We start from the raw sequence: 16,168 nt of genomic DNA on the forward strand, positions 1-16,168 counted from the left end.
AAATTGTGGAGTTGTGGTCATCAAAACAATTCCTAGGTAATTAAACCAACTGATTGGTTGAAAACGTTTTTGACTCATCATAGTTGGAATCTTTTTTAGAAGCTTGTTGGATAACACACTGGATACGTTAAGACAACGAGGAATGTTTCTCTTGTCTTATGTGGTTTGACTTAGGTGTCATTATTAGAAATTATACACTATAACTTTCTAGGATTTTTAAAAATGTAACCTTCTAAATTATTCAAAATATCTTTCTACATATTTTGTCCTTCCATATTACTCACGCAATTTCCCTCTCTTGTCTACTTTTAATATAATAAAGTAGAAGGCATATGAAATACTATAATTATCCCCCTAATCTTCAATTTGAGGGTGATAAACGGGGACATAGATGTAATTGCATCTCCTTTAATACTTTAATTAATAAATAAATTTTTTAATCATTTGGTAACCTTTCAATTATCCCTTTTTTTGTTTTACCATCATTATAACGTGAAAAAGTTTTTTTGGAATTGTGCAATCTTTCTTGGAATACAGCAAAACCACCTCCACACTTCTCCTCTTTGATTTCTGAGAAACCCTTCAATTTTCTCTCATTAATCTATATATTATGGCTTTTGATATCAACCAACAAACCCTAAACTACAATAACTGCATAATGCATCTCTCATTAATTTTTGTTTATGATTTTTCTTTTAAAATCGTTCTTCTTTGTTTGATAGCGTTTTCCTCTGCATCTTACAATATTCCCATCTGTGATATACTTATGTTTTTTAAAATCTATTACATGTTCCTTCATCTTTGTTGTTTGATATCGTTTTATTTTTCTGTTTTTTGATTAATAGTTGTTTTCCTCTTCCATCTTTCAATATTCATTATAACTTTTTATTTGAATCTAAAAAATCGTCTTAAAAATTATTGACAGGTTCAAATCCCAACTTTTCGAGTGTAGGAGCATTTGCACCTGCTATGGACGTTGATGCAAACAAGCATTTGAAGAAGGTAGGTAGGTAGGTTATCATGGATGCGCAGTGATAATGCTTTGCAAACACTTGAAATCATTTTATATTTTACTGTATCTAGCATTTGGAGATTTTAGTGTATCGTGTATGGAGCAGAATGGAATATTTGGAAATGTTTCATCACTATGTCTTCAATCTTTAAATATGTCATATGTTTGTAAATATGTCATATTGTTTTCTTCATTCATTTTTTAATCTTTAATTCTAAATTTTTACAGTGTCAATATAAGATGCATGCATCTTGCAAATTGCCATCGAATTTCAAATAAAGCTTCAGTGAAGTTGTGAGAAAACTTCCACTGTTAGAGGAGATGGACATTTTAATGTGCAATCTATAGAAGAGTTCTCTTGAAGTTGGACATTTCAATATGCAACCTATGGAAGAGTTCTCTTGAAGTTCTTGGACGTTCTTGCCCAGTTTTGAAATCGTTCAAATTTGCAAGGGTGTATGAATACATGGAATGTTCTAATGAAGTGACTTTTGTTATTGCAGAAATAATGAAAGCACTACACTATTATGATATTCAAGGAAATCTGCTTACTATTAATTTAGTTACCAACTTCAATAATAATCGTTTTTTTTTTTATTTTCATCCCTTTTATCTACTACTGTATTTATTTTTTCCTAAATTATCAAATTAAGAATGGAATAACCATTACAAAATTTCAAGGGATGTATATGCATTCAATAAAATTAAAAAGTATTTAATTTTTAAGTGGAACGATGCGAATACACTATGGTTGGAAATAGCTACTGTGAGGTCATGAAAGAGGTTTTTTTAGAATAACTTAATTGTACACTTCATTTTAATTGTTTTGGAGAAAAAAATTGTATTTTTAGTTGTCATTTTTAAAATTCATTCCAACATTATTATTCGTTTGTAAATAATGCATATTTATTTATTAGCACAATGAACAAAAATAGATATATCATTTGATGATAATTAAGTGTATTGTAGAAGTTTAATAATGGAAAAAATAAACTTACTGCTCTTCACATGAAAAAATAAATTTACTACTCTTCACATGAAAGTAATTTTTTTTTCCATTATTTTTTGATTGCATCTGTTTAACTTTTCACATGAAAAAAAAAACATAAGTTTTATTATTTTTTAATATGATTATTTATTTTTCTCTGCAATATTATTTATTTAAAGACATGATTAAGATTTACTTTGTAAGCATAATTTGTCAATACAGTCAATACATTCTATAATATGCAATTTTTTATTATTAACAAAATTCAATGAAATAATTATGATTGGTGAATACATAAATTTTAAATGATAATATAAATTTGTTAATCTTAATGAGCGATTCTTATATTTCCTTTTTTTTAAACACTTATTCTTTTTCCAATAAATGTGAATTAATTATTAATTATAATAAATTGTTATTCCCTTTCTCTTTCCAATAAATATCATTTAATTTTCTACTTTAATATATAAAAAGTAATTACCACCAAAAAAATACATTATTATCCTAACTAATACATAATCATTATTAAAAACAACACAATTAATACATCCAATTTTAATTGATTCTTTCCATTATTTCCATAAAATTACACGGTTTACAGAGTAAACAATGTTGCACTCAAAAAACTCTTACGTATTCCAAGCAACATGCATCATTACAACTTTAATGAGAGTTGAATAGACAACCACTATATTAAACAATGCAGTGACAATCTAAAAATTCAAATTGACAAAATTGATTCAACCGGTCATTATTATTCTCTAATCTCTCCAACTACGGTTGTTTTTCTATTTGTTAAAAATATATTTGTGAACACAAATAAGAAAATAATTCAATCTAAATCCAAATTTATGAGAATAAATAAATGATTATAATATTAATGTATAATTATAAAGATGACTAATTTATAGGTAAAGAAATATTATATTTTTAATGATAATTGAGTTATAAATATCGCTAATTTATAGTTAAAGAAATATTATATTTTTAATCTTAATTGAGTTATATTTGTGAATACAAATAAAAAATAAATCAAACTAAATGCATATTTATGTTCAACCATATTATATCTAAATTATTTAATAATTATTTATTTATTTATTTTTAAAATACTTTATAGTCATTTTTTTATAATTACTGTGAGAATAAATTATTTAATTTGTATCAAATAGAATGAGATTTCTCAATAATGATTTACACTATTCTAAAAGTGTATGCGTGATTATTATTGATATTTATTTATCTTCATCTCCTTAAAAATAATAATATCACATTCATTCTTTTTTCAAGTGAAATATTTGGATGCTTTTGTCATTTTTTTTTATGTTCTTTCAGGTGATTATTCAAATGGGATGAGTTAGATTTTAATTATTTTTCCTTTTTTAGTAATAATAAAATACAATAACTATTAATAATTGAGAAGTTTGAAATATCACATTTAATGAGGCCAATTACAATTATACACTCATTGTTATTCACGTGAAAAAATTATTAGTAAAAAAAAATTATGTTGAACTATTCCACTTCCAATGCATTTTTGGCAGCTCTCCATCACGTTTCATGTGCATAAACCAATTTCAATGTTATTTTGCAATTATTCTCTTGGAAACATTCACAACGCTTCAAATTATTATTATCTTTATTTTATTTATTATATATTGTGATAGGAAGGGTATAATCAAATCGATCATCAATAATAATAATAACTAATATATTATAAAACAATATTTGTAATTTGACATAAAAACTTAATACTATATATATATATATATATATATATATATATATATATATATATATATATATATATATATATATATATATATATATATATGCAAATTAAAATCTTAAGTTTTAATAATTGTAATTATAATATTTATTTAAGGAAAGAAAATATATTTATTTTTAACTATGACATTTACTATTATAATAACCTATGATACTCACAAAAAATGAGAGCATTTATAATAAATCTATTAATTGATTGCTGTAATAAATCAATTCAGGCCCTTCAATATAATTACCACTATTATTAACTTTTATTCTAATCACGCATGACTCACACCAAATGCAATGCTTAATATTAAACCCTTAATAATATATGGAACAATTCATCTGAAATCATATCAATTTTATAAGGAAAGTTTTATTGTTTAATATAATCATTTAATTATTTTATTTATTTTTTATCATAATCAATGTTGTCTTTTAATATTTTTTATTTGAAGTTATATTGATTAAACTGAATCTGTTAGACAAAAGAATAGATTGATCTTATATACATTCATCCACATGCTGAAAAATTAAATGACCCAATAGAGGTAGGTATTAGCTGTAGGTGATAATAATTAATCGTCTTTTTTAATTAGTTGTAATTGAGTTTAGGTGGTAATAATTCATTTTATAGGTAATTGTAGGTAATTATTAGTTGTATCAACAAGACTAAATTTATTTTATAGAAAATTTTAAGAAAATGTCATTGGGAATATGCAGTTTTAGGTGATAATAATTAATCAGTTTTTTTAGTATTTGCAATTATTACTGTTTTTTAAGAAATTATTCATCTACTATTATAATAACTACTATCATAATAAAAAAAAATCATTTCTACCAAAATTAATTTCATTTCCAAGTTTAAACTAATATTTTAATTGGATTTACATGTCTTCAATTATCTTTTTCATCATTAACTCATATTAACACGCCTATATCTTTAGTATTTGACAATATTAAAAAGAATCATTATTTTTTGGATGCTACACATTTTTCGATGACAAAGTTTTTCAATATCTAAAAGCAATCATTATGCTTAATTAATCATAAAAAAAAAAGTAGAATTCAATTATAATATCAATAAATATAACTCTCTACCTTCCATACAATACAAATAAAATAATTAGTATCTTGACATAATTCAAACCCAAATGGAGGAATCTGAAAAGTATGAAATAATTAAAAATAAACGTACAAAAAATATTTTATATAGAATTAAAAATTAAAAATTAAATACATACAAACATATTCTCATATTTCCAATGCCTTCATTACCTAAACATGCACCTAAACAAACACTATTATAGGGTTGACATTAATTTTAATTTATATTCATTATTTTAATATCCATAAAAAAATAGTTGATATTAATTTTTATTTTAATTTATTCCTTTAATATCCATAAAAATATCAAATATATCGTACAAACAGAGAGTTAGTATTGACCCTTTTTTCTATAAAAATTAATTCAATCAATGACATGTAATTTTTTTAAAACAAAAATATCATATATTTGATAAAAATAATATATGATATTATGACATGATATAACGAAAAATAAAATTGACTTGAAAAAATGTTAGCATTTTTATATTAAAATATTAGTATTTTTTATATTAAAATGTTAGCATTTATACTAAAATATGATACAAATATTTGTTAATACAAAAAAAGAGTGACAAAAAAATTTCTTATGAAACACACAAATTTATTATTCTTCTTTATATTTAAAACAATAATTTAATATATCAATTATAAATCTTATTCAATATATTATAACACTGTCATTTAATTTTACGGTATACATTTAAAATATTAATTAATTAATTCTATTTTATTTTAGTTTTTCAAATTTGTTTTTGACTTAGAACATTTTTTTTACCACTTCTTAAAATCAATTCAAACTATTAAATATCATTTATCTTATTTCTCTTTTTTTTATATGAACAAATATCATATACTTTATGACGATATTGTATGATGCATGTGAACGCAAGATAAATGACTACTTAATTATTTTATTTATTTTTTCTACTATAGTATATATTTCTAATTAAATTAATATTTATTCATATTAATTATAATTTCAAATATTTTTTTCTTTTTAATGTGCATATCTTTTATATATATTTATTAACCATCGTTATATATTTATTTATTATTTATATCGAATTAACGTGACCCGTGCGAACGCACGTATTTGCAATTATTACTGCTTTTTATGAAATTATTCATCTACTATTATAATATTAATAACTACTATCATAATAAAAAAATTTATGTCTACCAAAATTAATTTCATATCCCAATTTAAACTAATATTTTAATCCAATTTGCATGTCTTCAATTATCTTTTTCATCATTAACTCATATTAACACGCCTATATCTTTAATATTTGACAAAATTAAAAAGAATCATTATTTTTTGGATGCTACACTTTTTTCGATGACAAAGTTTTGCAATATCTAAAATCAATCATTATGCTTAATTAATAAATTGGCATAATCCAATTAATTATTACGTTGACAAGTAATAATTAATTGGATTATGCCAAGTTACAAAATTATTTAAAAAATATAGATCGATAATTTCACAACTGCTTAATACACTTTTTTAGTATCAATAAATATTTTTTAAATTCTTTTTAATTGTCATTTCATAAATAAATATACTTTTTTTATATATCATTTCGAGACTTATACTACACTTTTTATTATTATTTAATCAATAATACTCATACTGAATTTTACGGGATACATTTAAAATATTAATTAATTAATTCAATTGTATATACCGGATCAATTTTACGAAAATAAATTATAAATATTTTTATAAAGAGGAAAAAGTTTTCTGTTGATACAATTATTTTTATAAATGGTATCAAGTTTTAAATAATTTTAGAAATGGAAATAAGTTAACTGCTAATACAATTATTTTTGTTAAACGGGAATAAATTACAAATATTTTTATAAACAGAAAAAAGTTAAATGTTCGTACAATTATTTGTATAAACGGAATTAAGTTATAAATATTTTACTTATCACGTTCCATTTTTCAAAAAAAAAAAGTTTCTTTTAAGTTTTTCAACAATTGTTATTTGTTCAAGATTTGTCACAGATTTCTTATAAAACTTAACTGTCTTTAAATTTATTTTCTATTGATAAAATCATTTAATATCAATAGTATCCATAAATTTACAATACATAAGAATTTAAAAATTATAGGCATGCCCGACGAGCCGAACCTGTTTTTTTGACGGGCCGACAAAATATTGACTTAAATTGAACAATATTAGAGATCATGGGTTTAATGACTTCTCAATTACTATAACATATGTGTTTTTTAACGGATATTAGAGATCATACGTTCAATTTATTAAATTTAATCATATTATTAAACCAATATATTTTTTTGGTGTGTAATATATTTTATCTTATAATATTTATTAAGATAAATTGTAAAATTAAATTAACAATTACCAAACCTATTTTTCCACCATATATTTAGTTTGATAGCAATTACCAAATCTATATACTCCTAACAACTACTAATAACTTGATAAATTAAATTAATATTTGTATGACTTCGTATTAATTAATATACATTTTTTTTGCTATAACTATATAACATTTATTTAATATTTATTTCGACTTTACGTGACCCGTGCGAACGCACGGGTCCATTACTAGTTATGTTAGAAACAACATCAATTTAAAAAAATCAATGAAACTTTTTACAGATTAAAAAAATTGCAATTTTAAACTTATGTTGTTATTCTTTTATAACAATTAATCTTTTATAACAATTTTAAACTTATGTTGTTATTCTTTTATAAAATGTCTAAGGTATATCTAAGACAGCGCATTTAAAAAATAAATATTTAAAAATAAAGATTTTATCTCTCATACTATGACAATGGTTGATTAAAATAAAATAGATATTGTGTTGACAGTGATCCGTGAGATAAATAAATTTTTAATTTTATTTAAATAAAAAAATAGATTATTAATGTTGGTAGTGATAATAAATAAATAGAGAAAAAATTAAAATGAAAATGAAAAAGTGTGGAAAAAAGAAATGTGAGAGAAAATTGAAATTTTAATGAAGAAGGAATGAGTGTAGAAAGAGAGAGAAGTGAAAGAAAGAGAATGTGTTATGCTTTAAAGAGGGAAGGAGAATTTTAATTCTAAACATTGCAATTGACACTTGGCAAAAGCCTTGATTTTGATTGGACAATAAAAAAGTAGTAGGGTGATTTTGTTCGTTACTATTTTGTCCAATTTGTAGGGTGTTTTATAGTCATATCATTATGCCAACAAATCATCTACAACTATGGCTAATTAAAGGAACTTAACCAATCAAACCTCCGGTCATAAGGTCAGCTATTGGTCTCCCAAAGAAGAACCGTAACAAGGAAAATGATGAGTCTAGAAACACAAACATTTTATTAAGAATTCTTCAAATAGTGAAATGTCAAAAATGCAGGAAGAAGAGACATGATAAGCGAACAATTAAATGGAAAAGGGCGGTTGAGAAAGCAATTCCAAAAGGTGGCAATAAAAAGACGAAGGCAAAGGGTGTTGGATAGACTGTTATAGAAGGAGGGTTACAAGCACCAAAATAAATCCAAGACTAGTAACTAGTTTAATTTTGAAGCAATTATTGGTCAAACTATTTGTTTCCTATGTTTTGCATATTTTGGTCCCTACACTGAGTTTAGGTAATCAATGAATACATTCTAGTTCCTATGTTTATCTTGTTTTGGTTCATCCACTAGTTATGTATTTTCTTTCATATGAATGAAATGAAAAATATTGTGAAACAATGGTATTCTAAAATGAAAAAGTGTTGGCCAAATTGTTATGTGTTATTCCGAAATTTGCTAGGCCAAACAGGTTCAAAACTGCAATATGTGAATACAGGTGCAGAATGTTGTGAAACATGTCCAAAATCGAGTAGAATACATGTTCAAATTTTGATGAAAACAGGTCAAAAAAATATTGAGAATAGATGTAAAATTTTGTTGTGAATACACGTCCTAATTCTGCTATGCTATTTCTATTTTGGATTGCGAAACAGGTTCATTTTTGTTGTGAAAATAGGTCCAAAACTGTGTAGACACTACTAGAAATACTCGTATTACTTGCGGAATTTCCTGCGGAAATTTTACCGCAGGTATACCTGCGGATTTTCTTGGGATTTTATTAAATAAAATAAATTTCCTGTGGATCCAGTATTGACAGCAAATTCCGCAGAAATACCTGCGGATTTTACTGCGGAATATATATTTTAAACAAAATATCTAACAATAATATAGAATCCGCAGGTAATTTTACAGGAAACTTTCCTGCGGATCTTCCTGCGAATATCAACTTTTGTTAACACCAAACTGTAGTACAGTATTCGCAGGTAATTCCGCAGGAAAGTTTCCTGCAAAATTACCTGCGGATTTGACATATTTCATTATTTAAATTAAAAAAAGTTAATTATTATTTTTTCTATTTTATTAATTATGTTTATGGTGTTTTTTTATTTAGTTTAATTTTAATTTTTTCTAAGTTACTAATTATTTTTATAATGTATGTTAGTTAATTGGAAAAATAATAGGTATGGAAGTTTTTAAAAAATAAAATTAAAAAACTATAAAAATTGGAAAAAGATTAATTTGATGAGAACTAGGTAAACTAAAAAGTTTTTTTTTAAAAGTTTAATATATTTAAATGTTTTCTAAAAATAATAGTGATTTTAAGATTTTTTTTTTTAAATTTAATAAAAGCTAGTGTTTTAAATTAATGTAATTCTTCAATTTATATTTTAATAAATGGTATGATAATTTTATAAAATAAAATTTAAAAATGTATAGAAAAATTGAAAACAATTTTTTTTATAATAATACCAAATAATCAATCACTAAAAAATTATATTTTAAATTTATTAATTTATCTTTTAATATCATTTTTATATTTTAAATTTAATCTCTTATATCAAATATACCTTTATGTTATAGATATAATATTTGTTCTAATGTTTTATAAGAAATTATATTTGAACTCTTGTAAAAATATTAAATATTAAATTTTGGTTGAAAACTAATCGTGTTTCAAATAAAAAATTATTGACATAGAGAAAAGAGAAAGAAAAACCTAATCGTGTTTCATTCTGAAACTTTATTCCTCTCTTCTCACTGTCGTGCTGAATCTCTTTCTATCCACCATCGCGATTTCTCTTTGTGGAATGCTCCTGCATCTTCGTGTATCATCACCGTCAAGCGCTTCTACACCGTCGTGAATCCTCATTGTCGACGATGTCACATCCATTTCGAGCATCTCAATACTAGGGTTGTTTCACTTTCTATTGCGTGTTTTGTTACTCAGATTAAAGTGTAAATATTTATTCTTCTCCCCTACTTCACTCCATTTTAACCCTGGGTTGTTTGTTTCTGACAGTTTAAAGTTGCGGATTCGCTAGAGCATCGGTCACGTTTGCAGAAATTTTGTTAAAATCCGCAGGTAACTCCACAGGTAATTTGAGTATTTCTAGTAGTGAGAATTTTATGTAAACAGGTTCAATTGTGGTCCGAAATTCAATCAAAAAGTGTAAAAATTTTGTCAAAATGATGTCAAAAATTCTGTCAAATTGTGCCGTAGATGCAGTAACCCTATCTTCACAAGTTACATCAATGTTAAACAAACAAATTACAGATAACATTATGCACCAAATCTCATTTCATTGAAACAAACACAAGTAACAATACATCACATTACACAATACAACACATGTTACAAGAAAACACAAGTAAACCATAAACGTAATCTTCATCTTCAACAAATCTTCATCTTCATCTTCATCTTTCTTTATATTAATATTTGGAATATAAAAAAATATTAGCTTAAATATTAAATAAAAATGAATTGAAATAATTTTATATTGAGTTGGCAATGACACTTCAGTCAAATGAGTGTCATGTCATATAAAAAAAGCTCTCAAAATTGAAAGAGGACTAAAATTTTAAAAAATAAATAAAGGAACTTAAAATCTAGAATTTAAAATAGAAGACCAAAACTAAAAGAAAATATTAATATGGAAATCAAAATTACAATTAAACCTCCTAAATTTTTCAAAATCTAGTTCTACTCGTTTTGCCTTCCATCTTATTCATGCAATTTCCCTTCCATTATATATATTTTTATGGAACATTTTACAAATATAAAAAAAATTACAATTTTAATCTTATATGTTTATTCTTTTATAAAATTAGTCTTCCAATTTTAAAATCTACTAGTTTAAGTCCCTCGTATATTTATGGACTAAAAGGTAATAATATAATATATTTTAATTGATGTTGATGATTTAAATGGACATCTTTAAAATTAAAAGAAAACGATTAAGATTGATCTACAAATTCTGTGAAATATTGAAATATTATAACAACACAAGTCTCTTGAAAAAACGTGTAAAGCAGCACATTTCAACAAAAGGTTTTTAGGTTATAGTGAAGAAAATCACTAAGAAAGTCCATTATTTTAAAATCTAATGATTCAGATTCATTCTCATATTCTCATTTAAAAATGACATTTTTATATGATACATTCCTTATATATATATATATATATATATATATATATATATATATATATATATATATATATATATATATATATATATATATGAGTTAACAGGACAAAAATATTTCTATTTTAATCTTATACTTTTATTCTTTATAGAATTAATGTTCCTATTTTAAATCTTCTAATTTTTCTGAATCATGCAAAGACTAAGTAAGTCTACAAGTCAACCTTAAACTAACAAACGTACTACTCATGCTAAGACTAAGCAAAATTTCTTTATCTGACTCATGCAATTTCCTTTTGGTTACGGCAGAAACTATAGATTTTAAATTCTATAAATAGTTAGAAGCGTCGACACGCTATTTAGAAGTCGTATCGCCGCATCGGACACAAATACTCGTATGACATATATCTGACATTATTTTGCAGTGTCCATCGAAAAAAATAATTTAATCGCAGCGGATACGGATACGACACTTTGTTTTAAATAAAGGACACACCTAACTTTAAAAAATTTAATTTAATTTAAAAAAAAAAAAGCTCAACTCAATAATTATTAGATTTTTATTTATAAAAAATAATAGGTTTTTTTACCTTTCATATTTCACTTCTCCAAAATAAAAATAATACAATCAGATTCTTTTTATTCTTTTCTTATTACACGATTTAGAGGCTGATTTTATCAATATGGAGTGACTAGTTGTATTATTTTGTTTTGGTGGATTTATGTCTTTTTTTTGTTGATTTAAAGTACTAAGTTTATATATATATATATATATATATATATATATATATATATATATATATATATATATATATATATATATATATATATATATATATATATATATATATATAAAATTTGTTTTTCGTTTTAAACTTTTTATAAATTGTGCTCATACATTACATTATTATATTAATATATAAGTCGTGTTTGTGTCCTATGTTTTATATATTAGCAGCATCCTCGTGTCCTATGTCCGTGTTCGAGTCTGGGCTTGATATCGTTTTTTCACAAAACATTCTCTTCAGAGTGTATCTACCTAAAAAACATGAAGTTTCTTATTGTTGTTTGTACCATGAAGTTTCTTATATTGAAATAGGTTTTTTTACCTTACATATTTCACTTCTCCAAAATAGAAATAACACAATCAGATTCTTTTTTTCTTTTTTTTTATTACACGGTTTAGAGGCTGATTTTATCAATATGGAGTGACTAGTTGTATTATTTTGTTTTTGTGGATTTATGATTTATGTCTTTTTTTTGTTGATTTAAAGTACTAAGTATATATATATATATATATATATATATATATATATATATATATATATATATATATATATATATATATATATATAAAATTTGTTTTTCGTTTTAAACTTTTTATAAATTGTGCTCATACATTACATTATTATATTAATATATAAAATATAAATAGTCGTGTCTGTGTCCTATGTTTTATATATTAGCAGGTTCCTCGTGTCCCGTGTCCATGATCGAATCTGGGCTTGATATCCTTTTTTCACAAAACATTCTCGTCAGAGTGTATCTACCTAAAAAACATGAAGTTTCTTATTGTTGTTTGTACCATGATCTTGTGGGCATGTGCTTACACAACCATGTCTCGAACACTATATGAATTATCGGTTGTTGAAAACCATCTGCAATGGATGGTGAAACACGGATGCACATACATAGATAGTGTCGAAATGAAAAAACGCTTATAAATATTCAAAGAGAATTTGGAATACATAGAAAAGGTTTTTCGCAGATGCATCTCTGAAAACACCCGTAACAAAATGAAATGTGGTGCGTTCAGAGATGCTTCTCCGAATTCATGGGTTAAAACAAGAATTTCGTCAGAAACTCCTAGAAGGTTAAGAGGTAGGTGTACAAAGAAATTCCCAAAAATTAATTGCAATTCTAATCTACTATTTTTTGGCCCACTTGTTTTGGCTTTTTTAAAAATAATTTTTATAATACTACATAAGTTTTTTTAAATTATTTACAAAGAAACATTTGATAATGTTTCAAATGAAAATTTGATTTTAATAGTTATTCTTAAAATGTTATTTTAATATTTTATCATCTTTTTGACACGTTTTTCGGATATCAAATTTTTTAAAAATTACTTAATTTTAAATTTATTTCAAATATTTTTTCATAAAATTAAATTATTTTTGAAATACAACTTTTTAAATAAATTTACAATTTCGACTAAATATGATCTTCAATAAGTTATACTTATGTTATAGAATATCAAAATTAATTTTTCAATTAAAAAACATAACTATAAAAAATAAAAAATGATATTATAAAATTTATTTATAAAATTACAAAAAAAATATTTTTTTTTTAAAACTAAAACAAACATACCCGTCAATAGAATGAATTTTTTATTTTAAAATCTTTCAGTTTGATTGGCTCCTATATTTATGAACTAAAAGATAATAACATAATGTATTTTAAATGGCAAACTAAAAGATAATAACATACTGTATTTTAAATGGCGTTGTATGGTATGAAATCAGCATCTTTAAATTTGCAAAAGAAAAAAATATAAAAACTTCTGTTTAATCTCTAAAAATTATTTATATTTTTAATAAATAACACATATTTGAATGATTCTATATTATATGGGAAGTATATTTATTGGCTGAATCATACAAAGAGGAAGTGATATTTACGTTTACAAATCAACCTTAAACTAACAAACGTATTACTCATGTATACCCAGATTTTCGCCAAGAACAAAATTTCCTCTTCTTTTGTCTGTTATACTATAATTTCCTTTATTGACTCACGCAATTTCTTTCTTGTTACGTTAGAAAACTGGATTTTAAATTCTATAAATAGTGATATCTAATGTTACTTTTCTTCATATCTAGTTTTTCACAAAACATTCTCTTTAATATCTAGCTACTCAAATATGAAGTTTCTTATTATTGTTTGTATCATGATCTTGTGGGCATGTGCTATGTCTCGCACACTCTATGAATCATCTGTTGCCGAAAAACATCAGCAATGGATGATCAAACACGGACGCACATACACAGATAGTGTTGAAATGGAGAAACGCTTACAAATATTCAAAGAGAATTTGGAATACATAGAAAAATTTAACAATGCTGGTAACAAGAGTTACAAGCTTGGCCTAAATCCATATTCTGATTTGACTAGTGAAGAGTTTATTGCTTCACATACCGGAATTAAGATTCCAAACCAACTTTCTTCCTCTAAGTTGGGGTCAAATGCAATACTGTTCGATGTTAATGATAATGTTCCAACCAACTTAGACTGGAGAGAACAGGGAGCTGTCACTGATGTTAAGAACCAAGGCAATTGTGGTAAGTTACATAAAAATTTTTTTTTCATATTAAGGAACTAATCTTCATCTTCTGATATTATTAAATATGTGTTGTAGGATGTTGCTGGGCATTTTCAGCTGTGGCAGCTGTAGAAGGTATTACGAAAATCAAAGCTGGTAACTTGATCTCATTGTCGGAGCAACAATTGCTTGACTGTGATCAACAGAGCCATGGGTGTGGTGGAGGTTATATGGATAGTGCCTTCCAATCTATAATACAAACCAATGGTATCGCTAGTGAAGCAGATTATCCATACCAAGAAGTTCAACAAACATGCCAAAAAAATGATCAGATGACAACCGCAGCTCAAATAACTAGTTTTGTAGATGTACATGCTAATGATGAACAACAACTACTACAAGCTATAGCACAACAACCAGTATCAGTTGGAATCAAAGTTGGTAGTGAATTTCAGTCATACAAGGAAGGCATATATTCCGGAACATGTGGAACATCCTTCAACCATGCAGTTACAGCAGTTGGTTATGGAGTAACGGAAGATGGAACAAAGTATTGGTTGATTAAGAATCAATGGGGTAAAGATTGGGGTGAAGGAGGGTACATGAGGGTGTTGAGGGAAAATGGTGACCCTGAAGGTCAATGTGGCATTGCTGCACATGCTTCTTATCCCACTATATAGTAATACTTTCAAATGAATTTCACTTTATCAGTTCTTGTTGCGTTGCTATAAGTAACTATAAGTGATGTAGTTTTGTCCAAGTTTTCCTTATTCTGAAGCTCTTGGCTTCTTCGTATTTGTGCTTCTGTTGTGATGAAATTAATCTTATTTATATAAATCAAAGAAACATATTTATTATTATAATGCTTTAGAGTTTGAATACATTTCATTAGTATTCAAGACAACTTTGAACAAAAAGGTATTAGTATATATAGATGAAGAAGAGAAATACTTGCATGAATACGAACCTAAATCCATATTTTTAGGCACAACCAATAAAAATAGAGAGAATACTAATTTATTTAAATTTTAATTTCGTTTTTAATTGGCATCATGGGGGTGGTTGAGATAAAAGAGGAGAGAAACAATTTTATTTTTAATTTTTAATTAATAAAAAAATGTGATTGGCTGTGTGTATGTACAGGTGTTATGGTTGTGTCTATGTAAGTATTTTCCGATGAAGAATATGAGATTACGAAGGTTGCATGTGCATGATATGTAGCATGTACTGCATCTCACTCAATAATAGTTGCATGGTAGTTAGTTTGTTAGTGTAACAGAATTGATACACTATATAAACTACTTGTAACCACTTTTTTTCATCAATCAATGCAATCTATTCTACAGTTCATCTTCTTCTTTTTGGCTTCTCCATTAATGGAGCTACATGAACACTAAGATGGTATTAGAGCTCACCTTGTAGATCAAGGTTTAAACCAAACTGAAGGGTTGGATTATTTTGAAACTTTTTCTCCTGTGTTGCTAAGCTATCTATTGT

General features: G+C 25.1%; 1 protein-coding gene across 1 annotated transcript; it reads left to right on the forward strand.

The window, feature by feature from the left end:
• The first annotated feature begins 14,210 nt into the window (after positions 1-14,210).
• On the forward strand, positions 14,211-15,431 carry LOC131637391 (zingipain-2-like). The gene is made up of 2 exons (XM_058907980.1): positions 14,211-14,690; positions 14,768-15,431. Exons 1-2 carry the CDS (start codon positions 14,273-14,275, stop codon positions 15,349-15,351), a joined length of 1,002 nt encoding a protein of 333 aa, XP_058763963.1. The 5' UTR covers positions 14,211-14,272; the 3' UTR covers positions 15,352-15,431.
• The last annotated feature ends 737 nt before the right edge of the window (positions 15,432-16,168 follow it).

This window comes from Vicia villosa, unplaced genomic scaffold (assembly GCF_029867415.1).
Source record: "Vicia villosa cultivar HV-30 ecotype Madison, WI unplaced genomic scaffold, Vvil1.0 ctg.001989F_1_1, whole genome shotgun sequence".
NCBI classification, from domain to species: domain Eukaryota; kingdom Viridiplantae; phylum Streptophyta; class Magnoliopsida; order Fabales; family Fabaceae; genus Vicia; species Vicia villosa.